The sequence below is a fragment of the Mus pahari genome, chromosome 3 (genome assembly GCF_900095145.1).
Source record: "Mus pahari chromosome 3, PAHARI_EIJ_v1.1, whole genome shotgun sequence".
NCBI classification, from domain to species: domain Eukaryota; kingdom Metazoa; phylum Chordata; class Mammalia; order Rodentia; family Muridae; genus Mus; species Mus pahari.
The window spans coordinates 133,282,622-133,308,208 of NC_034592.1; the positions used below are offsets into that span (position 1 = coordinate 133,282,622).

Below are 25,587 nucleotides of genomic sequence, written 5' to 3' on the forward strand. Positions count from 1 at the left end.
TCAGGCATGTGATCTCTCTCCAGGAATGGTCTCCCACAGGTTGCCCTGCCCCCTCCCTTCAGCTGGTTGGTACAGTTACTGCTGAGAGACAGGAGGACAGTAGCACTTGTCACCCACCAGGGTCAGGGACCTCCTGCTGTCTTAGATTAACACCTGGCAGATGCTGTGCAGACAATCAAAGAGAAAGCCAGCATCCTTCCACTGGGGTACCCTCCCTCCTCCCAGAAGGGCTGCAGGATGATACCCAAGTGAGGAAAGGGGCTAAGAAAGGGCTGAGCCAGTATGCTCCCAGAGGAAGATATCAGAAGACGAGGACCAAGGCTCTTTTTAGGACTTCACTCTGCAGAATCCAGGTTGCCCATAGATCTTTCTTCTTGGTCCTCCCTGCTAAGTTGAACATGCCAAAGTGACAAAGCTGGTTCCAAACATCTCTCCCTAGTGTTCCTGGACTCAGTGGTTGGTAAACACACTGTCAAGGTACTCTGTCTGCACTCTGAAAATGCTTTTGAGAGTAGAGCTCTCTGGAACACTGGCTGCCATCTCCACTGCTCATATTGGTTCTAAGGCATTTTGGAACTACGGAGTAGTTAAAGAACTTCAGTCTCTCCTTAGTCTCTCATGGTGCTTTACTCCCTTACCCCTACACAGGGACAGGAACCAGGACTGAGTATTGGATGACGCTAAAGGCTCAGAGGCACTGGGCTGCTTCAGAGATCACACATGAGGTCTGCCTTCACTACATTACCTTCTGCTTTGAGAGCTCTTACCCAGTGCCCAGTGAATGGCCCCAAATATACACAGGATTATCACCACTTCTTGCTTTGATCCAGTCAAAAACATGGAGTGCGTCATACGTCATGCCTCGCTCCGATGGTGTTCCTACTGAGTCACCCCAACCTGAGAGAGAGGAATGTCAAAGGCAGCTTGTGAACCTAAAGAAGCTCCAGGGAAAGCTGCCCCATGAGCAACTGCAGCCCTATCTGTGTGCCCTCAATTCCACCCCACTCTGGTGGCAGGGAGACAGGCAGGAAGGAGGACATGGGAGTGAACTTTCCTTACTTTTGCTGGGGCAAACCAGACAGCCCTGTCATTCCACATGCATATCAGATTGGGAACTAACAACAGAGCCAGCAAGGCTCACACCAGAACCTCAAATCCATGCCCTGCTGGCACCCACCCACAGGTTCAAGCATCCTTCAAGCTAGTCTTTCCTTTGCTCGACTGACAGGCCAGCACTGAGGCTCATGAGGACCAGGCAGGTGGACTGCTGACAAGATGAACCCAGTCCGCCCAGGGCCAAACAGAAGGAGGCCAAGGAGGAGGAAGTCATGGAGCTGCAGGGAGGAGGGGAGGTCAGGAGATTGCAGTCTCGAGGCAAGTCTGACTCTCCTCCTCATCTCTAGCAAAGATCCAGTACAAATTGCCTTCTCAGTGGCTTAGCACTGAGTCATCATCACATGACTTATGTACACCACAAGTCTGAGAAATAAAAGTCTGCTGTGTGAGCAACCCCATAATTATAATACCGTCTCTGAGCCCACGGAAGAGGAGCTGAGGAGGGACTTAGCTAAAGTCTTAGGCTATCTTGTAGGAGACAGAGACCTGGGAACATGAAGGAAGAGACAGAGGCACAGAAACTAGGAGCACAGAGATAGAACAGGATTGTTTCACACCACAGACAGGCAGACTCAGGCCTGAAAGAGAAAATGCAGGGGATATCTTCTTGAGAGATGACAGGAAGAGAATGCAGAAGGCAGGAGGCCTTCTCTGCACATATGAGGAAGAATGTTTTTAAAAACCTTTGCAGAATGGAGAAGGCAGAAAGCAGGAAAAGGAGCAGGGCTTTCCAGCTCGTCACTTAATTCATCTTTTTGTTTTGCTTTGTTTTGTTGTTGTTGTTGTTGTTTATTGTTTGTTTTTTGAGTCTCTGTGTAGTCCTGGCTATCCTGGAACTCCCTCTGTAGAGAGGGCTGGCCTTGGACTCAGAGATCCATCTGTTTCTGCCTCTCTAGAGCTGAGATTAAAGGCACGTGCCATCACCGCCTGGCTTAAAACTTTCACCCTGATGGAACTGTCTTTAGCGAAAGCCATCACCATGCTCAGCAGAACAGTGGCTCCTGGAGAAGCTGACATATTAATCACAGAACTGGCAAACATGTGACCCTTACGCCAGGAGAGTTAAGCCGCAGAAAAAAAGAAGGCCACTAATGAGTCAGCCTTGATACCAGGGATCTGGGTAAAGCCCAAGTATTCACAAACATTTTGATAACAGAAAGAGAGGTCAGGGCTGGAGAGATGGCTCGGTGGTTAAGAGCACTGGCTCCTCTTCCAGAGGTCCTGAGTTCAATTTCCAGCAACCACATAGTGGCTCACAACCATCTATAATGGGATCTGATGCCATCTTCTGGCACGCAGGCATACATGCAGAAAAGGAAAAAAAAAAGCAAGGGTCCCTCTGCCAGGGTCCCTCTGCAGCTAGGAAAGGCAAGCGGTAGGGGCTGCTCCAGCAGTCACAGAAGAACAAAGCTCACAGACGCTTTAATTTTACCTCAGGGGTTAAAGATTTTAGACTTCTGATTTCCATAACTACAAGACAATAAATTTGCTTTGTTTTAATAATGCTGTTTGTGGTAATTTGTTACATCAACAAAAGGAAACTAATATAAATCCCACTTGTAGGTAACAGTGGCTTCCATCCCTTAGTCCAAGGACATCTGAGTCACCGCACTAGCCAGAAGAACCACACAAGCTGAGCACTCTTTGTCCCTTGAGCTCTCCAACTGGGGATTCTATGGAAGAATATCCCTTTAAAACAGTTGTTCACTGTTAGAGTAATCCTGCTGCTCATTCTGATTAATGTGAGCATTAATCAGAATGCTCACAGCATATATCAAACTGGATTTTCAGTCTTCTCAGTGACAACCCTGACTAAGAAAGAAGCAAGGCAATCCAAGAAGACAGAGGAATCTGTCTGCTCTCAATCAATCTTTTTCCAGTTTTCATTGTTTTACCAAGACTGAAGACTAGCTCTGCTACTGAGCCGTATGTCCAGCTGCAGAGAAAACAGGGTCCAATAAAGAGAAAGGGCAGTGTTTTCTGCATTTAAATGCTGCTGTCCGGGCACTGGCAGTAAAGTCAGCAGCCAGACGCTAACAGGATGTCTACTACCCTTCCTCCCCTGCCAGCACAGTCCGTGCACGCCCAGAATTGCACAAACAAGTTGCCTGCCTCACTTCCAAGCTCTCACACAAGTCTGCCCGTCAAGAATAATCAGCAGTGAGGGCATGAACCATTCTTAAAAGGAACCTCACCTCTGTAGTCAAAGGTGACCACGTGGTAGCCAAGGGAACTCAGCACCTGTGAAGTGAAAGACATCCATTATTGGCAACCGGTCTTGGACTGAGCAGCTTGCTTCCCACAGAACTCATGTAGAGTTCTGCCCTGAGTCATGCATACAGTGGGAACTTAACAGACTGTCGACATGCAGTTCCTGCCTGGGCCTGCTGCTGTAGAATGTTCTAACTTCTTCTGGCTAAGCAACATGGGAAGGATGACTTTTCTGTTCATGCTTAGATGGCCAAGTGGCCAGCTCCTGTACCTGTCAGGATGATGCTTTTCAACCCAGGGCAGCAGACAGCTCTCAGGTACTGTCAGTGGGCTTGAGGTAGGCAGGAGTTGGTCAACCTCAGAGACTTCATTTTAGGAACCTTACTGCAACCTATTATTTCTCTGATTTTTTTGAATTTTTCTATATATTTTTTTAAAGAATCCCTGCAGATGTACTAGCTGTTCTGCCCATTCTCATTAAGATCATAACTCTGTGTGGTAGTGGCAAACACCTTTAATCCCAGCACTCAGGAGGCAGAGGCAGATGGATCTCTTAAGTTTGAGGCTAGCCTGGTCTACAGACCAGGCAGTTCCAGGGCAGTCAGAGATATACAGAGAAACCTTGTCTTGAAAAAACAAAACAAACAAAAAACCAAAAAAAAAAAAAAAAAAACCCCAAAAACAAAACCCCTAACCCCCCCCCCCCCCAAAATCCGAACCAATCATTACCCATGTATAGTGTACTATACACTGGCTTGGGAATGCTAGGACAATGAAAGAGACTTCCATGCCACCACTATCACCTACAGCCACTTAGCACTCCACCTTCCGGAAGACAAGGTGCTTTCCCAGGAACAGCCTGGTAACTCCTGCCCTCTCCTAGCCAGCACCCAAAGCTTTGTGGGCTTGGACAAGAAGAGTTGCTTCTATTACAGAAAACAATGTCAGATGTCTTTTGTCTTATTAGCAGATGCCTGAGACAGAATCCCCAAACTGTATGCACTGGTTTTAGAGCCCACCCCAGCAGCCACACAATGGAAGGACCATGGGAAAACTAGCGGGCATGACCTGGCATGTCCATGAATGGTGACTTTTCAGAGTGGATAATTCAAGTGATCTCTTCTAGTCCAGCATCCTGCAGCTGTTCCTTTGGGCCATCGGCACTCACCTTGTACAGCTCCACACGGTGGTCGCCTCCTCTGCAGCATAAAAAGGAGAGAAACAGTAACAACTGTTAGTGCCCCTGTTCATGGTAGGGCACAAGAAAACCCTCAAGAGTCTGGGATCCCAGAGCTGGAGGGATGGTTCAATAGTTAAGAATGCTTACTATTCTTTCAGAGAATCTGGGTTGAGTTCCCAATACCCCATTAGGCGGCTTACACCTGTTTGTAACTATAGTTCCAAAGGATCTGATGCCCTCTGACATTTGTGTGCACCTGCATGCACATAGTATATATAATCTCATATAGGCACACATACATATTTTAAAAAATTTTAAATCTGGGATCCCAAAGCCCATTTCAAAGAAAGGCCTGAGGTAGACTATGACTCTTTGGATCCACCTAAGTGGCGTCAAACTTATTTCCAGCACTTAGGGTATTTCTTAATTATCATATGTACTTTTCAATAGTAACAAACACTTACTTCAGAGATGCATGGGAACGCAGCACACTCCTACCCTGCCTGCCCACGCTACCCAGCCCTTCCTAGCATCCTAGGGCCAGGGCTACTTGTGTCCATGGATATTGTGTCAAGGAACTTGTCCAGGTACCTTCCTATTTTGCCCCTTATTTCCTATCCAGACCCTCTGGTCCCAGGAGCTCCTTTCCATGTGCTGCCTCATCAAGCTTCACTGATGTCCCTTCACATGCCACACACACATGTGGACTATACCTAGACATAGTGAGTCCTGGACCTACCCGCTGGACCTTCATCAGGAGGCCTTTGTTAACTCGTAGTGTATGAGAAAGGCTAGCACCCAGCAGAGTAGGATCTTAGCCAAGCATTTGTTAGCCCTTTCTTCATCCTTCAAACCTATTTTCCTTCTTTTATAATGAGCACTGAGGCCATTTCAGGCACATGGTTAATGGGACTGCCATTGCAAGGACACACGAATGAGTTAGAGGAGTAAAATATATACACTGCAGGACAAAAATGCAAAGAAATGTGTTCAAGACCAGAAGGAAATCATGTTAGATGTTTTTAGCTCTCTTTGAAAGACACCCTTCCTAAACTCCCCCAAATCACTCCACTGACTGAAAACAGAAAGTGGGGCTGAGAGCTCAGAAAGCTACACCTTCAAGAGACTTCTATGTTACGATTATTCAGACTGATGAAGCTGCCCAGGAGATGGTGCTTGTGGAGGGAGGGGCAGCCAGCAAAGCACCTCAGCAGGTGCGCCAGAGCACTTAAGAAATGGGGTGCAGACAGTGGGGTGTAGACAGTGGGGTGCAGACAGTGGGGTATAGACAGGACCAGCCAGAATGCAGGCACTATAGGCAGTCTCCAGGAGTAGGAGGGCACAGCAAAGCATTGAATGTCACCATATTCTTTTCAGACATAAAGCTACAGGAAAGCTTTGTCCTTTTATTTAACACATTACTATCAGAAACATGTGCCAGAGCCAACTACAATTTTCTCGTTTATGGAAAGATGCTACAAGAGCTGTTTATAGCTACTTGGTCTTTGAAAAGCAGAAGAGAAACCTATTGCAGCCTGTCCTCAAGAAAGCAGAGTGCAAACTCTATAGAGCAGCAGCCAAACATTCTGCTCTTGGCACAGAGACCAGCCTCGTGGGCAGTGCTTCTGGGATCTTTCTACAGTGCCCTCTGCATGGCTCCATAGCAGATATCTACCCAGGACTGCCTTCCCTTCCAGAACGACCCATACATTGCTTTTCTTGCTGTTTCTACCTATACAAGGTCTACCCTGAAGCTACTCTCACACTGCCCTGCTGGTGGAGGGCTGCTTCCCTTCTGGCTCCTTCAGGCTCTCTCACAGGCAACCCAAAAAAGCATAGAAAAAGGGACCCTGTTATTTTCAAACAATGCTCTTCTTTCAAAAATGCACCTCCCTATGCCCCTTGCAAACAACATGCTGTGGTATAAAAAGAATGTGGGCTTTTCAGGTGGGAGAGCAGCTCTAGCTTAAGCCAGACTGAAGTTCAAGGCCTTAAACCCACTCACGAGAAGCATTTGGGATAAAACAGAAAGGCTCAAATGAACAAAGTGTGTACTTTTTCAACAGCCCATTAGGACACACTGATGTTACTGTGTTGATGTGTCAAGACTGCCAGCAGACAGCTCATACACAGACAGCCTAGGACTGGCATGCGCATACATGCTCAGCCTTTGGCTTCCCTTCTAGTCACTTTTCAATACGCTCTGCCTCTTTTTTAGAAGTGTGAAGGAAAAAGAAAGAAGAGGAAGAAGATGAGGATGAGAAGGAAGAAGACAAAGAAGAGCAGGAGGAAGAGGAGAAGGAGGAGGAGGAGCGCTTGCCTTTTCATACAGTTGCCCTAGTCTATACTTCGGGACTATCTCACAGACTTGCCTACTACTCTTCAGATCAGATGTTACAAACACAGGAGGTCGAGAGGGGAGTCAGTATTTTCCTCCAGGGTGTACTGAGGCCAACCCTTGAGCGACTACCATTTCCTTAAAGAGAAGCCCTGTTTCCTACACTACACTTTAACAGACACAGTGCCCTCTGACCCAAAGCAGAAAGAAATCCCCTGTGGCTAGAGGAGCTTAGTCTCTCTGACAGAAACACACCCCCTTCCACGTGATCCAAGGTGCAGCTTCCACAGCTGCTTGCTGCTCAGCACTCTCCCAGGGACCTCTGGACACAAGAGACCCACAGGTCCAGAGCACATACGTCTGCCTCCAAACTCTCCTAGCCCCAGAAAAGTTGTGCCTTTCCTTTGTTCTGTAGAAGCTCTCCTTGCCTGCTATAGGTCAGTAAATCTGATTACAAAGACCACAGGCCTGCTTCACACAGTCTAAGCTAATACATTTTCAGCCTAGGAAGGAGCCAGGTACTGCACAGAGGTCATACCACTTGTGTGGGCTTACCTGGTGCCTGCATTCCCATGCAGGTATAGTATGATGGCGTGGTTAGAAGCCAGAGCATCCTCATACCACATCTGGTCCTTCCCCTGGGCATTCTTCCACCAGACAGAGGGGATGGTATGCCTGGAGACAGAAGCAGAGAGGGGCAGCAGGCACCTACATTAAGGTTGTGGAGACAGAAAGCAGCAAAGCTCCTATCTACATACAAGTAGACAGAAGGGTGGGTGGCACATTATCTCACCTGTATAAGAAGTAACTGAAACTATATGCTACAAGCTCAGCTGCTGACTGCCTTAGAGAGCAAAGGGTCTCTTGCTGGTCAAATAGCTTGTTTAAATGTGAGAGAAATCTGTCCTGCATTAACTGGCAGAACTTTCCTTCATCCTAGAGCCACAAATACACGGTTAAGTTTACCATCAGGCAGGCTGGTCCGGGCTCTTGGATATTGTTATTCTATGTGGCCAAACTCTCCTTCAGAGATATACCAAGGCCAAATTGAATACTGTTAACCACTGGAGAGGGTCTTAATTGATGTCTACTTTTCCTCTAAAAATCTTAGTCAAATTCACTTTAGATGTTAATGACATAAGTGTTTTAAAAATCAAGTAGCCAAGTCCTTATTTTCTATTTTAATGTATTCTCTTGTTCATTCATGAGGATCACATTTTTGTGTTTCTAGCCACTGTAATGGTCACTCCCATACAAACACAAGTCCCAGTCCTAGATGCCTGAGAGGCTGTGGCAGGAAGGTTGCAAGTAGTTCTTACCCAGCCTAGGCAGTGTATAGTATCGTTTGGGGTGAGGAGCAAAGATGGTAGACCTATTTTAGACATTTGGAGCTGACATTCTTCTTGGCAGAGGCCCAGTGTGCACACCTCCAACCTGTTAGTAGAGGGCAGCTGACACTGAGCTGATAGCCAAGGACAGGCCTTGGGTTGCACTCAGGCCTTTGCAGAAGCTGGCTGGTGGGAGAATCTGAAGACATGGTAGTAAGAGCAGCTGGGAATAGTGCCTGCTGTTTCCCAAGGTCACGGAATGGTCTAGGCAGACAGGCAAGGGCAGCAGCAGTGCCTACTACCTTCAGATGTGTATGGCAATCACTCTAACACTCTGGGTACTTCACAGTGTGCATAGGTGTTGTCAGTGCTTTCTGCCTAAGTACCACCATGACACTTCAGAATGTGACAGACCCTTGCTCCTGGTTAAGGGCCAATCATTCTCCCCATATACAGCCCTGTATACAGCTCCAGGTCAAACTCTTGACAGTTCCAAAAGCACACACAGGTCTGCTACTGCTCAATTAAATCAAAATGACAAAAAGACTCTTCTACTCCCAATGTCCACCACCAAGAACAAGAGCCTCCCTCCTTGTTCTCTACTCTTTACCAAAGACTGTAAACCGGAGCATCTGAAGGCCATCTCGTGCACACTGGCAGCCTACTTACTGGGTTCATTTACAAACTTCTCACATACATGGTGGGTTTCTGAGGCTGCAAAAGAAGACTGTATGCAACTGAAAAATAAACCCAGCTAAGATAAAGAGGCAGTTATTCAGAGCTGCTTCTGAGAGGAAAAAGAAAACACTGATGCGGGTCTGCCCAATTTGACCCAGTTGTTTAGGAATCACCACTTACACAAAAAGCCATTAAAATAAATCCCAAGGAAACTCCAGAGAAGCCACAGGGAGTAAGTCCAGTGTGAATTTATGGGGAAAAGTAAACATCCCTCTCTCAGGCCCCTGGAAAGGGCTGCAGGAGCAGTCATTTGTTCCTGAAAAGATACATTCAAGTCTGTATTTCTCATGTGTTCCTACATTCTTTTTGTCTCTAGATTGTTTGATTTGTTTGTTAAAAAAAAAAAAAAACCTTTGTAAATAAGACTCTAAAAACAATATGGTTACAAAACCTTTGCTGTTTCAAAAACCTCAGGAGAGGGTTTGGTGCCATCTCACCCTGCACCACTGAGATCAAATTTAGCTGAGTGCTTCCCTTAGTCTGAAGAACTGATGAGGATAAAAAGCAAACAACAGTACCCCAAGTCTAGTGTCAAGGGCAGAGCCTGAACTGAGCTTGGGTAGCCTCCTGCAGAGGCCAAAGAAGCCAGTGCTTCTCCCTCCCTGCATCCTTGCTTGGAGACACTCACCAGACTCCAATAGTCACATCATCCTCTGGCTGGAGGTAGTAATTGCAGGTGTGATTCAAACCTTGATCCTGTGGTTTTTTTAAATCAATGAAATAAGGAACCCTCACTGTAGGGGACAAAGAGATGAAGTCAAGGTTAATGGAGAGAATACACACACACAAAGCAACCTTTCTGCTCACCCGTGCATTCACATACACACATGAGCACACAAAGCACACACCCCATCCCCACAGCATAGGTGAAAACTCCCAACAGCACGAAGTGATTTGCTGTCACATGAGAGGCACACTTCAGGGGATGGGCAAAGCTAAGAAACACTGAACTACAGCTTGAAAACACTGCAGTGAGGGCACAGCCAGAGTGGGACCTGGAACTGGGAAGTTTATTCAAGTGGGAGACTGCAGCAAGAGAAGGGATAAGCTGGCACAAGATAGGCTGAACACAACACAGAGGGGAGGAAACCCTGCAGAGGACCTTAGCTAAGGCACAGCTGAAGGCTGGGTCCAGGGAGCTGGCAGAGGCACTGGTTAAGGGATAACGGATATGATGACTGGGGTATAGGAGGGAAAGAAGGAACAGAGGTTCTAATGTTTCTGGCACCATCATTTAACCCAGAAAAGACATCAAAATGGATGAAATCTAGAACCTCGTTCAAGTGAACTCAAGGCACTATGCAGAGCCTTGCAGTTAACCATCATCTGCCAGCAGGGCCATAACTGGAGGAACTGTATGTAGTTAGTATGCCGAACAACGGGACATCATGGAAACCTCAGAATGGGAAACAGGCAGGACAGGGTAACTGAGAAGGACCCTGCCTCACTGTCACCACAAAAACAAGCAAAGAACATCAACACTGGGAACCATACCATGTGTCTGGGACAGGGAACACAGAAAGACACAGGCCAAGTGTGAGTACACAAGTGTGAGTACACAAGTGTGAGTACACAGAGTTAAATGTTTTTCCTTATTTAACACTGTGCTTTACTGCTATGGCAAACAACTTTTGAAGAAAAGTTTAATGGGAAAATGAAAATTTTAAATGAATACACCAACAAAGCATAAGCCCCCAGATGTAACATCCTCCCCATGGGTAGAGTGACCGAGAGCAGCATGGTCCTGACTTCTGGGTGACCAAGATCTCTCGAACGAACCCACAGACAGCTTTTTTGTTGTTGCTGTTTGTGAAGAGGGTGAGTTTCAAAACTAACTTTATACATCGTATATTAGATCTAATTCATGTCCTTCAATGTCACTTGGCCTCAATGAACACTTTCTGAATACATCAACCATCTGACTCATGACGACACGGACACACACGCTCCTTTTACAGAACCTCCTCTGAGCATCTCCCCCAGGCCTTCATGAGAGAGGAATTCTAGGACTGCAATTCCAGTTACCATATTCCTAATCCACATTCCCCTGAAAAAGCAAGCTGAAGGGTTTTTTGTTTTGTTTTGTTTTGTTTGTTTGTTTTTATTGTTTTATTTTATTTTTAATCATTTCTTTTAATTTTTAGGTTAAAACAATAATGGGTCTTTCTTTCCTGGCCATAGGTAAACACTGCAGTGCTTAATTAAGCCAAGGTCATAGTGTCCTATATCAAGGGAGCATTTTCTTTTTCTTTATTAGATATTTTCTTCATTTACAGTTCAAATGCTATCCCCTTTCCTAGTTTCCTCTTCGAAAGTCTCCTATACCCTCCCCCTGCCCTGCTCCTAACCCACCCACTCCCGCTTCCTGGACCTGGCATTCCCCTGTACTGGGGCATATAATCTTCACAAGGCCAACGGCCTCTCCTCCCACTGATGGCCGACTAGGCCATCATCTGCTACAATTTGCAAAACACATGAAACTCAAGAAGAAAGACCAAAGTGTGGATACTCCATTCCTTCTTAGAATGGGGAACAAAATACCCATGGAAGGAGTTCCAGAGACAAAGTTTGGAGCTGAGACGGCAGAAAGGACCATCTAGAGACTGCCCCACCCAGAGATTCATTCCATAAACAACCACCAAACTCAGACACTATTGCATATGCCAGCAAGATTTTGCTGACAGGACCCTGATTTAGCTACTCTTGTGAGGCTATGCCAGTGCCTGGCAAATACAGAAGTAGATGGATGCTCACCGTCATCTATTAGATGGAACACAGGGCCCCCAATGAAAGAGCTAGAGAAAGTACCCAAGGAGCTAAAGGGGTCTGCAACCCTATAGGAGGAACAATATGAACTAACAAGTAACCCCCCCCCCCAGAGCTTTTGTCTCTAGTTGCAAGCTGAAGTTTTAAAGCTCCTCTTAAGTTTCTGTTACATGCTGAATTATGTCTTCCCCCAAATCCTAGAACTCAAGACCATGACCTCACTTAAAAAGCAGGTCTCTTCAGAGTAACAAATCTTAAATGAGGTCACCAGAATAACCTCTACCCACCATGATTAGCAAGCATACTTCTAAATAGGGAGACCACATGAAGACTTCGAGTAGATGGAGTGAGGATTCTACAAGCCAAGACATATCAAAGACTGCGGGCCACTGCCAGCTGATGAAATAGGCAGAAGATGGTGGAGGGCTTGCCCACTATGTACAAGGCCCTAGAGTTCCATCCCTTAAACAAAAGGAAGGGAGGAAAGAGAGAAGAGGAAGAAAGGATGAACTCTATCCAGGTGCCTCAGAGGCTACCAACACTTAGATCTTAGACTGTCAGTCACTAGGACTGTGAGAGCATTTGTAAGTCATCCAAGCTGTAGACATGTCAGAGAAATGGACACAATCACACTAAAGCATTCCTATTTTATCCTGACATTAGTGTTACTGGAGACTTGGGAGTCCTCTGGCATATAAAAATGAGACCAAGCAAAGACTAGAAGCAGGGCTCTGGAAAACAATAGGGCTCCAGCGTACAAGCAGAAAGGAGCTCACACTGGCTACTCCCTGAACAACTGGAGAAGCAGGCCTTTACTGGCTGGCCTGAAGGTGGAGCAGAAGCTGTAGATTCTGGGTACTAAAGCTGCTGGAAGATCCGCAGGCTCAGGAGGCCAGCTCCACAGAGGATCAGAAGGTCTGCATGAGGGTTGAACAGAACCTGACCTGAGGGCAGTGGCAGCACAGAAAGGAAGACAGAAACGCCAGGTCTTTTCCTGTTTCAGCCACCCATCAGAGAACTAAGGTAGCAGTGGGACATGAAGGCTCTGACCAGAAAGAAGTCTACTTCCTGTGCTGTCGATGCCAATCCCATGCTTCCCTCTACGATGACCTTACCACCACTTTTGAAACTTGAGAGCTGTAGCCTCATTTGTAGGTGATAAAATAGGTTATAAAGATTAAAAACTAAATAAAAGAACTTGAGGAGGAGGAGAAGCTGAGAAGCCTTTGACTGGTATCCAATTTGCCTTTGTTGCTAACTGGTGTGTGTGTGCATGTGTGTGTGCATGTGCATGTGCACACGCTCACATCTGTGTTGTAAGCTTAACATAACTGATAGAGTCAAAATGCCTACAGAGATTTGTGTCTTCCTGAATTACCCGAAGCCATCTCAGACAGGCATGTTAAAAACAGCAAATGAGCTGCACTTACTTAGAACACGATTATCTGTAAATATATCAGTATTCCTATCTCATTCCTAAATAAACAATGCACATTATAAAGCCACTTTACAATTTTATTCACAAGGGTAAATTCTTTAAAGAATCAGTAAGCCAGCTCATATATTCTCACCTAATCTTTAAGTTTCACCTAGACTTTTTTTGCTTTTAAGTTTGTTTACTCTTTAAACCTTGATGTAAGTTACCACAGGATTAAACATAGTCACTGTAAACACGCTTAAGCATCCTTCACTACTGCCCATATGTGTATGAGTACGGTATTCATGCATGTCTCGTGGATGTAAGTGGAGGTCTGAGGACAACTTCTGGGAGTCAGTTCTCTCATTCTACTATGGCTCTGGGGTTAAACTTAGGGCATCGGGCTTGTGCGTTTTACCTGCTGAGCCACCTTACTGACCTGCTGACCTTAGCATCTCTTGAGAAACCTAGACCCATGTGTTGTATTATTGGGTACTATCCTTTTTTCTATATGACTATGGTGAGTTGAAAGAGAAATATCCACTGTAGGTTCATGTAGGTATCTGAAGACTTGGTTCCCAGTTTGTGGTGGTGTTAGAAGATGGGTGTGGCAGGGTGGGTGGGGTGGTACAGCCTTGCTGGAGAAATTAGATCACTGGGTGTCGGCATACGTCCAGTTCTTTCTCCTTCGTGCTTACAGTTGGAGATGTGAACTCTCAGATACCTGCTTTTGCTGCCATGCCTGCTGCTTGCTTCTGTGTATCTCCAATATGATGGACTCTTACCCCTCTGGAACCATATGCTAAAATAAACTCTTCCATAAATTGCTTTTGGTCACGTTTTATCATAGCAACAGAAAAGTAATTAATACAATGACTTTCTTTCTAAACACTCAGAATAAACTCACATATTATAAAGATCTAAGTCAGGTATCCACTGGTAACGTGAGACTCATATTATCAGTCCTGCCTCTGAAGGTGGAATCACAGCCACCCTCCTCAGGGGAGAAAGCTTGTTTTTCCTAGCTCAGCATCCTAACATACTCGATACTTTGTACAGAGAAGGAAGCCAGTATAGAATCATGAAGCACTTTTGGGATTCTTGGATTCTAGAATTCTGGATGAACTCCTGGCCAAGTGGTTTTCTGAGGATTAACAGCTAATCTAGAAAGTTCCAAGCCAAGGAAATTCAGGAACTGGGAAGTTTTGTTCTATACGAACAGATTATCCCAGGAACCTGGTCTGCCAGTTCACCTTTATTCCTGCCCTTCATGTTCTTGCTTATGCAGACCTTGACAGAGGGCATGTTTAGTTCCCAGGTTTACATTGCCCCAGAGAACTATAGTTACAGTAACCACCTAGCCATTGTGGATCTAAATGATCAGAAATCCCTCATGGCAGAAAATTGGGATAAGGAGTGCATTAGGGAGAGGCAGCTTCTTTAGTAGAGTAGCACTCTTTCTCAACATACTGACTCCCTCTCCTAAGTGGTTATTACATCTCTCTTAGCCATCAACCCTTTTTGATCCCCATTATTGTGGGATACTGCCTGTGGAGGCACTGATTTTTTATTGGTTATTTTATTTATTTACATTTCAAATGATATCCCCCTTCCTGTTTTCCCCTCCAAAAAAACCCTAGCCCATCCCCCTCCACCTTCTTCTATAAGAGTGTTAGGGTGTTCCCCCACCCACCCACCCACTCCTGCCTTACTGCCCTAGTACTCCCCTACACTGGGGTATCGAGCCTCCACAAGATCGAGGACCTCACCTCCCACTGATGCCAGATAAGGCAGTGGAGGCTCTGATTTATACAATAGCTAAAATAGGAGCAGAGTATGTGGCTCACGGGCATCACAACAGAAATGGCCCCCACATAGAGCATTCACTACTCCATGCTCCATAGATGTGATCCAACTCTTATCATGAACTCTCACAGGTTCCTTATAAACAGGACTTGGCTATACAGGTCAGAAACCATACCAGCAGGTCTCTGGCTTCCCCAAACTTTTATTTTAACTACGCTATGCCGTCATGTATCAGCAATCAAAAACACCAAGGGGCATGACTTGAGACAGATCTTCCATATACAGGCATTCAGTAAAGAGAAAGTAAATAAATATGCAAACGAATAGAAAACAACTTGATTTACTACACTTTTATGAAAGCTGATCTTGAAAAGTATCTGAAAGGGTGAAAAGCTGGGTGGAGCTACTAGGCTGGGGTGGGCATTGTGACTGCCTGGGGATCTCTGCTGTCTGGCTACATGTCATTCCATCTTTGTGAGTAATAGAACTAACTGCCTTGTACCAGGTGTGGTACAAACAAACAGGGCTCGGCAGGTTATCTGGGTTTTATCAACTCCAATTGCTTTATAAGGTCAACCAGAGGCTTCCATGGGAGATAAAGAGGTAAGAATGAAGGTTATGAGGGGTTTAACAAGAACTGCTCAGGGAAGAACAAAGGAGGCTAGTGTTTTATTGAGCTAAACTATTTTCCAAGAAAGTCTGAGTTTCTCCCCTGTCTCTGCCACTGAACCAAGACTTTCCTTTTGCTGGGAGACATGTTGCTAACCCTTGAGATAGGACAGCAAAGGGACAGGTGGAAGCACACTCTACCCGTTCAGATGCCAGGTATTGCTCAAGCAGCACTGAGATGGAATGAGATGTGGGAAGGAACATCAGGACCCAAGAAGCATGCTCCTATGAACAGGCACATACAAAACAGGCAATAAACTACAATATTTACATTTTCTCAAGGGATTCTCATTGTTATTTATCCCATTCCCTGTTTTTCAGTTATCTTTTTTCATTTTGAAAGAACTCCTTTTTTTTCTTTCCAAGAATCTGCATCTAAAGGAGGATAGTGCCTTAAAGCAGAGCTTTCTTCTAAAACTTATCAGACTGTACATTTATTTTCAGATAAATTTGCTATAAACTCATGACTATATTAACCATGTCCTGAGCCCTAAAGATTGTCAGGATGGGCAGCACAAATCCTGCGCCCCATCTGTAAGATAAAAGAACAGAGCTTGTACATACACAGACTTTTCTGGCCTGAGATTAAAACCCCAGCCCCAAAGCCTCTCCTCCTTTCCAGTCCAAAGGGCAGCTCGACACACACAAAAGTGATCGCAGATAACTCGGCAAGCTCTGGGCCATTTTACCCATTCTTCCCAGGAGAGCAGGCCTCTCTGTGGGAGCATGGCAGAAAGGGCCAGGCCAGTGGTGCTGTGGGAAAGGCTGTGGGGATAGCCAACCACTGCCCTAAAATGACGCCCATCACTAACAAGAATTTATTCTTTGTTGTGGATGGCATATGTATGTGCTACTGCACAGGGATAAAGGTCAGAAAACAAGTTTTCAGAGTTGGTTCTCTCCTTCCAGCTTCACATGTACGTGAATGTGTTAGGTATGTGAGTGTGTGTTATGTGTAAGTGTGGGTGTGTCTGTGAGTGTGCATGTGTGTGAGTATATATGTCTGTGTGTATGTATGTGTGTGTGTGGTGTATACCTGTATGAGGGTTTATAATATGAGTGTGACTTGTGTGTGTGAAATGGTTTGTGGGTTTGTGTTTGTATGAGTGTGTGTGAGTATGTGTGTAAGTATGTGTCTGTGTATGTGATATATGCACATATGTGAGGGTGTGTGGTATGTGTGAATGTGGTGTGTGTATGAATATGTATATGAGTGAGTTGTGTTTGAATGTGGTATGCCTACGTGAGGGTATGTGGTATGGATGAGTGTGTATGAGTGTGGTGCATGTAAGTGTATGTGGTATATGTGGTATGTATAAGTATGTAGTATATGATGTGTGTATGTGTGTGAGTGTGTAAATGTGTATGTGCAAGTGGATGTATGTGTATGCATTAGTATGTGTGTCTATGTGTATGTGTGTGTATGTGTGAGTGTGCGATTGTGTGAGTTTGTGTGTATGAGTGTGTGTCTGTGTATATGTGTTGTGAGCTACACTATGGTCACATACGTGTGTGTGTGTGTGTGTGTGTGTGTGTGTGTGTGTGTGTAGCCATGTTTGTTCAAGCAGAGGCTAAAGACTGATGTCAGGATATCTTTCTTAATCACTTTTCTACTTTTGTGGGAGGTGAAAGTCTCACTATTTGGCTGGCCTGGAATTCATTATCTAGACCAAATGACTTACAGAGCTGCAGCTGCCTCTGCCTTCCATGTGCTGGGGTAAACTTCGTGCATCTCCATGCCCAGCCTCCACCTTAGTTTCTGAAAGAGAACCTCTCCCTAGACCTGGAGTTTACCCATTTCAGCTAGGCTGCTTAGCAGGTGAGCCCCGGGATCCGCCTGTCTCCACTACCCAGCACCGAGGTACAGTGCCACCACACTCAGCTTTTTATGTGGGTGCTGGGGACCCAATTTTAGATCCTTAGTCTTGAGCACCAAGCACTTTATCCACTGAACCTTCTCCCTAGCTCAGTAATTTAAAAACAAACCAACCCAGAAACCCAGAGACAGATTTTTATCCTATCATCCCTTCAGAAACACTGCCCAGGGAAGGAATTCACTGCTACAGTGCTCATGCAGCATGCGAGACCCTGGGTTTAAGTCCTACTACTTCAAAATCAATACAATCCCAAGCCAAACCTGCACCAGAGCCCTCAAGCTGTAGACAGCGGAAGTTAGAGGGGAGCATCAATCTGAGAGGCAGTCATTGCTTTTTTAAAAAGATTTATTTATTTTATGTACATGAGTACACTGTACCTGTCTTCAGACACCAGAAGAGGTCACTGGATCCATTACTGGATCCATCAAGTGGTTGCTGGGAATTGAATTCAAGACCTCTGGAAGAGGTAGCCATCTTACAACTTCCTCTCTGTGACACAAAGTGTGTGTGTGCAGGGAGTATAAACCTGGTGGACAGCTCATTACAGAGCCTCCTGTTAGAGATACATGACTAGACTAGAGAACCCAAAGTTCTGTGCCTGTGGCATAGTTACTATCTCTTCAGAAAACCAGCATGCAAAGCTGGGCACTGTGTCTAATGAACCTCATAGAATCTAGTGAGGAAAAAAACATCCAACCCAGATCTTTGCCGGCACCTGACTCTGCCAAGCAGCAGAGAACACAGCCCTAGGCTACCTAGGCCTAGGCTTGAGTCAGTTCTAAGAGCTCTACCAATACATTACAGTTCTTGGGTCTTCATGCTTGCAAATCCCAGCTTCTTGTCTGTACTTTCTTTAAGGGGACACTAAAGCTGAAAAACAACACTGCCTTGTTTTTGGTATGATTTTATTTCTTCTTAAGTTTATTCCTTACAAGTTACCAAACTTAGAGATCATAAATTCCTAGACGTTTGAGAACCTTCCACTTAAAAAACTGAAATACCAGCTATTGGATGGAACACAGGGCCCCCAGTGGAGGAGCTAGAGAAAGTACCCAAGGAGCTGAAGGGGGCTGCAACCCTAGAGGTGGAACAACAATATGAACTAACCAGTACCCCCTGAGCTCGTGTCTCTAGTTGCATATGTAGCAGGAGATGGCCTAGTGGGCCATCATTGGGAAGAGAGGCCCCTTGGTCTTGCAAACTTTATATGCCCCAGCACAGGGGAATGCCAGGGCCAAGAAGTGGGAGTGGGTGGGTAGGGGAGTAGGGGCGGGGGGGAGGGTATAGGGAACTTTCAGGATAGCATTTGAAATGTAAATAAAGAAAATATCTAATATAAAAATGAAGAAAAAAAAGCAAAAGCAAAATAAAACAAAATAAAATTTAAAAAAACTGAATACCTCCTAATATACAACATATGCATTCCTATTTCCCTTACTAGCTTAAAGAATAGAAATTTCTTGTTAGTATCTGCCAACTTTCTGTAACTAAGACTACTGCAAATTGAACACCCCAAATTCGTAAAACCAGACCCTATGGAGCCTTGAACTAAGTTCTGAAGCCTGAGACATGCCTCCCAGCTGCCCTGCATCTTGGCTCTACTCTCACATGAACTGGGCCCTCACAGTACCTTCTACCTGTCCAAAGCTTGCCTGCTGTCTCACAGCATCAAGCCAGCCTTCTGAGTCTCACGCTCGCAAATGCACAAGGGCCAGCCTCACTCTGTAAGTCAGCCTCGCCAAAGATCTGGGGAGGAGTCCACCTCAACCCATCCCAGCACTGACCACAGTCATTTTCAAGGCAAACAATCATTAATGCCTGCACACTCCTCTGCCCCATCTTGGGTATAAAAATGGTAAAAAAAAAAAAAAAAAAAAAAAGGTAAAAAAAAAAAAAAAGGCTGTTTTTATTAAACACACCAGGAACCCTCTTCTGCCTCCTAGCATAGTACTTCTTCACTTTTTCCTCCCTCTTACCTCGCAAACAGCTTTGGAACCACAGGGTCCATCTAATTCAAGGCCTAAAACTGTTTTGTAAACAGCACACAATACCACAAAAATCAAAATGTATCAATATTTTTTCTTTTATGAGAAAAAAAAGCAGGTTTTAAAAAAAAGAAAGAAAGGCTGGGCAGTGGTGGCACACGCCTTTAATCCCAGCACTTGGGAGGCAGAGGCAGGTGGATTTCTGAGTTCGAGGCCAGCCTGGTTTACAGAGTGAGTTCCAGGACAGCCAAGGCTACAAAGAGAAACCCCGTCTTGAAAAACCAAAAAAGAAAGAAAGAAAGAAAGAAAGAAAGAAAGAAAGAAAGAAAGAAAGAAAGAAAGAAAGAAAGAAAGAAAGAAAGAAAGAAAGAAAGAAAGAAAGAAAGAAAGAAAGAAAGAAAGAAAGAAAGAAAGAAAGAAAGAAAAGAGCCAATAATAACAGTTAAAAATAAAACCACAAGGCGTTATTATTGTTATTATTTTAAATACAGCGTTCTTTTCTATGGTTTCAATGAACCTGGACTACATAAGTGACATGTCTCTTCACATGGCCGCTTCAGACAACTAACTGCCAACATTAGTATCTACTTTGGCTCAAGAGAGAGAATCATCTCCAATACAACACAGCCCCCTAAGGACCCACATGCAACACTGGGTGGTAGTGCCATCCTTGCCATGCCCCTCCCAGGTCACAGACTCACTCTATCCCTGGGTCTGGGTGGTGGCTCTTTTCCTCAACACGCTGTACACTTATAATCTGGACATTTAATCACATGTAAATTCAATCTCAATTAAAATAAAAAAATTACCCTTTAAAATCAGACACCACCATGAAAATAAACTCCAAGAAAAATGAAAGAAAAATAGATACAGAGGACTTACCGAAATTTAAGAATATCAGTTTGGCCTGTATCCCAGGACACAGTTTGACAAGAAATGGAATGGCAATGTAGAACCCCAGAACACAGAGAAGTATCTTCCTTAGTCGGAACCACAGGCTCTTTCGTCTATGGGACAGAAGAAATAAGGGTCAAAAGGCAGTACATACAATTTTGCCAGTTTATTAACAGCACCTGTGATGTCTACACAAGTGCCACAGGCATCTTTCCATATAGGGGACACTGCCATTCATAAAAGTGGTCTCTCATCTGCATTTGTTAAAATAATCGAGATAGTCCTTTAGGTTTTCAACTGTACTAGAGGGAACACTTTGATTCTTAAAAGGCCAATAGTCCTGTTGATCTGCTATACTGGCCCCTGGGTAAGACACAAGGCCCCCAGAAATCATCCCACCTAATATCAGACCCCCGCTTCCACCTCATCCCGGCAGAGTGGCTTCTCTAGGTCTCGAAGGCTCACTACTGCTAAAGTGCTTTGATCCAGCTCAGTGCTAAGTTACACATTAGCTGTTCGTGGGAAGCAGGAAGTGCTTACGCCCAGAACATCAGCAGAACCTGCCCAACCAGGTTCCAGAGGCTGAAAATGAGACCAACCCTTGGACTCATCCCACGGAATCCCTATCAGGAGGGTTGGTGCCTCAGCTCTCAAGATTCTTCTGATTTCTCTTCTCAGTGTTCTTTAAAAAGTGTCTCCACCATTTTCAAATCTGTAGTCTGGTGCAAGCCTCTACATTTATAAAGAAAGAAGCAGGGGAGAGAGGGGAAGGGACAGGGAGAGAGGGAGAAAGGGGAAGAGAAAGAGAAAGGGAGGAGGGGGGAGAGGGCTCTAAGATGCATCAACTTGTATTTATTGCTGTCATCCAAGAAGTTAAAACTGAGGCATTAAAGCAGAGACTGTGGCCCTCAGTTCTAGCACTGCTCACACCCAGCGGTCTCAGTTCAAAGCCAATCTGTGCCACATTTTTGTTTGTTTTTAGTTTCTTCTTGGTAAGTTCTTTTAACATTAAAGAGTAGGTGATTTCCCTCTTATGTAAGCTATTTCAAACTATAAGGAAAAAAAAGGCTCAGTAACAGAGTATAAAGTCCTGGTCTGATCCCAATGGAAAACAGGCTATTGGTTTCACGGTGTGGAGGAAGCATCACTCTGAAATGCATGAAAATGATGAAAACACATGAAAATGGTATTTGCATGCAGCCATCAGTTTTCCATAATTTTGGCACATATGTTTATTAGCCTGAGGATACCATCAGGTTTGTCTGTCCATTCACTTACTTACTTGTGGGCACGGATATAGTTTTAGTTTAGGGGCACTGTGAATGGGGCTGCCAGGAACATTTGAGTTGTTGTGTGGATTTCTCTCTCTTGAGGCGTAAGATCCCAGCAACTGAATGCCTTCCAACAGGACAGACTGGGAGAGGGGTACAGAGTGAAGAATATTTCCACTTCTCCAAAATTCCCTCATAGCCCTCACTCAGTCTCGCTCTGACCTCAGCACCAGCATCAATATCCACTTTCCTGTCCTACAGTTTTGCCTTCAGACTTTCAGGTAGTCATAGTATTTATTTTGTGGCCATTTTACTAACTTGGCGTAATGCTTTTGGGTTCATCTCTGCTGTTCCATGGGCATGTCAGCAGTCCAATATATGTTTTAAAACTCACCTTAGGTGTGATTAGAAAACCACCCAGAAATAAGTAATGGGTCCCTCAAGACTTAGACTGACATACTGAGAAATGCTGACTGAGATGCTAAGTGACAGCAGTTCCCCAGGTGCACCGCAGGCTCATGTATCCCCGAGATCCTGCAGAGGGCCCATGAGAGCACTGATTTTCCTAACACTGACCTGGCCTGTGCTCCTTTCTTTCCTAGCTAAGAATAATGCAAGTCTCTAGAGGCTGCACCTCATGAGGTATTGGTAAGCTTGAAAGCACTAGACAGCAGGAGCCACCTGGCTTTGGAGCAATCCGGATTGTTAGGAAGTTGTGAAACATGGAGCCAATGATATGATTCACTAAAAAAAAAAAGGTGGTTGCTGCCATGCCTAAAGACCTGATTTTGATCTCTTGAACCATGCAAAAGAGAATTACCTCAGGTTGTTCTCTGAGTTCCCATGTGTGTTCAAAAAATAGATAAATGTAATTTTAAAAAAGAAATCTGTGAGAATATGAATGCCCTCACTGAAACTGCTTATGTTATAAAGATTATTTATAACTAATGCTACTTAGAGTAACATGCAATGAGCTTAGGATTATTAATATATAAATTAATACACTTTCTTCAACCCCCTGGGTGCTAGGATTATAGCCATAAATCATAACAATCAGAAATTCCTCTAGCTATAATTTTAATCACTGCCAGTACCGCTGGTTACAGTGAGTTTCTAGAGTGAGCAACCCCTCCTGAACCGATGGTAAAAATGAAGCCTGCCCTCATGACTCAGGACTTCAACACCAAGGGAATACATCTTGTCCTTCAAGACACTGAACGGGACCTGCAGTCCTCTTAGAGGTCCATGTCTCTCCAAACTTCACGTTCCCAAGTCCAAGGTCACAATTTTTTTTCTCATAAACTGTATAATCATTCAATGTGTTTCTGATTTTTTTGTTTTTTGTTTTTTTGTTTTGTTTTAGATTTTTAAAAATATTTATTTTAATTAATTAATTAATTAATTAATTTCTATGTATGTGAATACACTCTAGGGATTTTATTGCTACCTCTGTCCTGGCTTGATTTTTGTAACATAGTTGTGGGAAATGTTGTTTTGTGGGGAAGGTGAGAGAAAAGAACATTGGATTGCTTGTATATTGTATCCCAATGCCTAGAGAACTGCTTGGTAACTTTGTAAGATGGTGGTTGAAGGAGCTGTACCCTGCAGCTGGGGAAGATAAAATGGGTAAGTTGGCTCAGTGGGTAAAGATCTTTGCTGCCAAGTCTATATATGACCTTAGTTGGCTCCCACATGGTGGAAGGAGAGAACCAACCCCTACATATTGTTTTCTTACCACACAAGTGTCACACATACACACACACACACACACACACACACACACACACACTGTATAAATAAATAATGAAATCCAGAAAATAAAATGGAAAAACATATATAGCTTAAGCAAGGACTTAAGGTGCAGAAAATCACACAACAACAATAAATGCAGTCACAACAATAAATCACTTAGTGAAAAAGGAATACAGGGGGAAGGCACTTCCCCTTGCCATGGAGGAAGCTCATGGCCACGCCAAACCACTAATCCAAACAAAGTAGAACTTTAGAGTGAAACACTAGGTACGGCAGGATACTTGTTGCCATCAGCATGACTTAACACTATCCTGCACGTGTATGTTAAAACAGCTAAGCAAGGGAAACGCCAATTATAACCCTTAAAACTAAAAGGATAAAAATTGTTGATAGTTTATAAACAAAATATTCAAGCTTTGGATGTAGCTCAGTAAGAGAGTACTCACTCATCACATGTGAGGCTCTTAGTTTAATCCCTAGTACCACAAAAAAATAAATCAACTGAAAATAAAACATTAAAAATTAAAAAGTCACATTGGGCACAAACTCTGCAGCCAGTCCCACAGCACCCAAAGGAGGCTCCACTTTCCAGGTGCTCTAGCACGCCCAGGATCTCAGGATCAGGGGTGAGTAAGATACAACATCTGTTCCAACACCACTGGGAGTAACTGGAACCAGCAGTATCCAGGGACGCAGAAACCCTGCTCAACCAGTGGCTTGGATTCCTTCCAGTCTGTACCAGTTTATCTTGGCTGCAGTCAGTCACACAGCACCAAGAGGAGGTTCAAATCCTAGGTACTCTAACACACCTAGGATCCCAGGATCCCAGGAGCTTAGTCACACCAGGATCTCAGGGTCCCAGAGGAAGTTTGACTCCCAGGAACTCTGACACACCCAAAAATCTCAGGATCACAGGATCCCAGAATCACAGGATCCCAGAGACAGCTGGATTCTGAGAAGTTCAGACACAACCAGGATCACAGGAAGGACAGGCTCCAGTCAGATATAATTAGAAGGCAGGAGGCAAGCATAAGAACATAAGCAGCAGAAACCACCACTACTTGGCATCACCAGAACCCAATTTTCCGACCACAGTAAGTCCTGGATACACCATCACACAGGAAAAGCAAGATACAGATCTAAAATCACTTCTCATGATGATGATAGAGGACTTCAAGAAGGACATAAATAACTCTCTTAAAGAAATACAGGAAAACACAGGTAAACAGGTGAAGAAACTGAACAAAATGATACAAGGTCAAAAAATGGAAATAGAAACAATAAAGAAATCACAGAGGGAGACAACAGAAAACCTAGGAAAGAGATCAGGAGTCATAGATGCAAGAATCACCACAGAATACAAGAGATAGAAGAAAGAATCTCAGGGGCAGAAGATACCAGAGAAAACATTGACACAAAAGTCAAAAAGCTCCTAACCCAAAACATCCAGGAAATCCAGGACACAATGAGAAGACCAAACCTAAGGATAATAAGTATAGAAGAGAGTGAAGATTCCCAGCTTAAAAGGGCCAGTAAGTATCTTCAACAAAATTATAGAAGAAAAGTTCCCTAACCTAAAAAAGAGATGCCCTTGAAAATACAAGAAGCCTATAGAACTCCAAACTGACTAGACCAGAAAAGAAATTCCTTTCCTTACATAATAATCAAAACACCAAATGCATTAAACAAAGAAAGAATATTAAAAGCAGTAAGGGAAAAAGGTCAAGTAACAAATAAAAGCAGACCTATCAGAAACACACCAGACTTCTCACCAGACTAAGAAAGCTAGAAGATCCTGGGCAGATCTCATACAGATCCTAAGAGAACACAAATGCCAACCCAGACTATACCCAGCAAAACTCTCAACTCCCACAGATGGAGAAACCAAGATATTCCATGACAAAACCAAATATCTTTCCACAAATCCAGCCCTACAAAGGATAACAGATTGAAAACACCAACACAAGGAAGGAAAATGCATCGTAGAAAAAGCAAGAAAGTAATCTTTCAACAAACCTAAAAGAAGATAGCCACATAAACATCATCCCACCTCTAACAACAAAAATAACAGGAGGTAACAATCACTATTCATTAATATCTCTTAACATCAATGGACTCAATTCCCCAATAAAAAGACATAGACTAACAGACTGGGTATGTAAACAGGACTCAGCATTTTTCTGCATACAGGAAATGCATCTCAGTGACAAAGACAGACACTACCTAGGAGTAAAAGGCT

General features: G+C 44.2%; 1 protein-coding gene across 1 annotated transcript in view; it reads right to left on the minus strand.

Moving 5' to 3' along the window:
* The window catches only part of Abhd12 (abhydrolase domain containing 12), a 71,509-nt gene that overhangs the window by 6,459 nt on the left and 39,463 nt on the right, over positions 1-25,587 (minus strand). The window contains exons 2-7 of the mRNA XM_021192461.2: positions 20,314-20,438; positions 9,540-9,645; positions 7,401-7,520; positions 4,496-4,526; positions 3,312-3,357; positions 768-897 (exon numbers count right to left, since the gene is read on the minus strand). Coding sequence (XP_021048120.1) covers positions 768-897; positions 3,312-3,357; positions 4,496-4,526; positions 7,401-7,520; positions 9,540-9,645; positions 20,314-20,438 — 558 coding nt within the window. The remainder of the gene's footprint in view (positions 1-767; positions 898-3,311; positions 3,358-4,495; positions 4,527-7,400; positions 7,521-9,539; positions 9,646-20,313; positions 20,439-25,587) is intronic.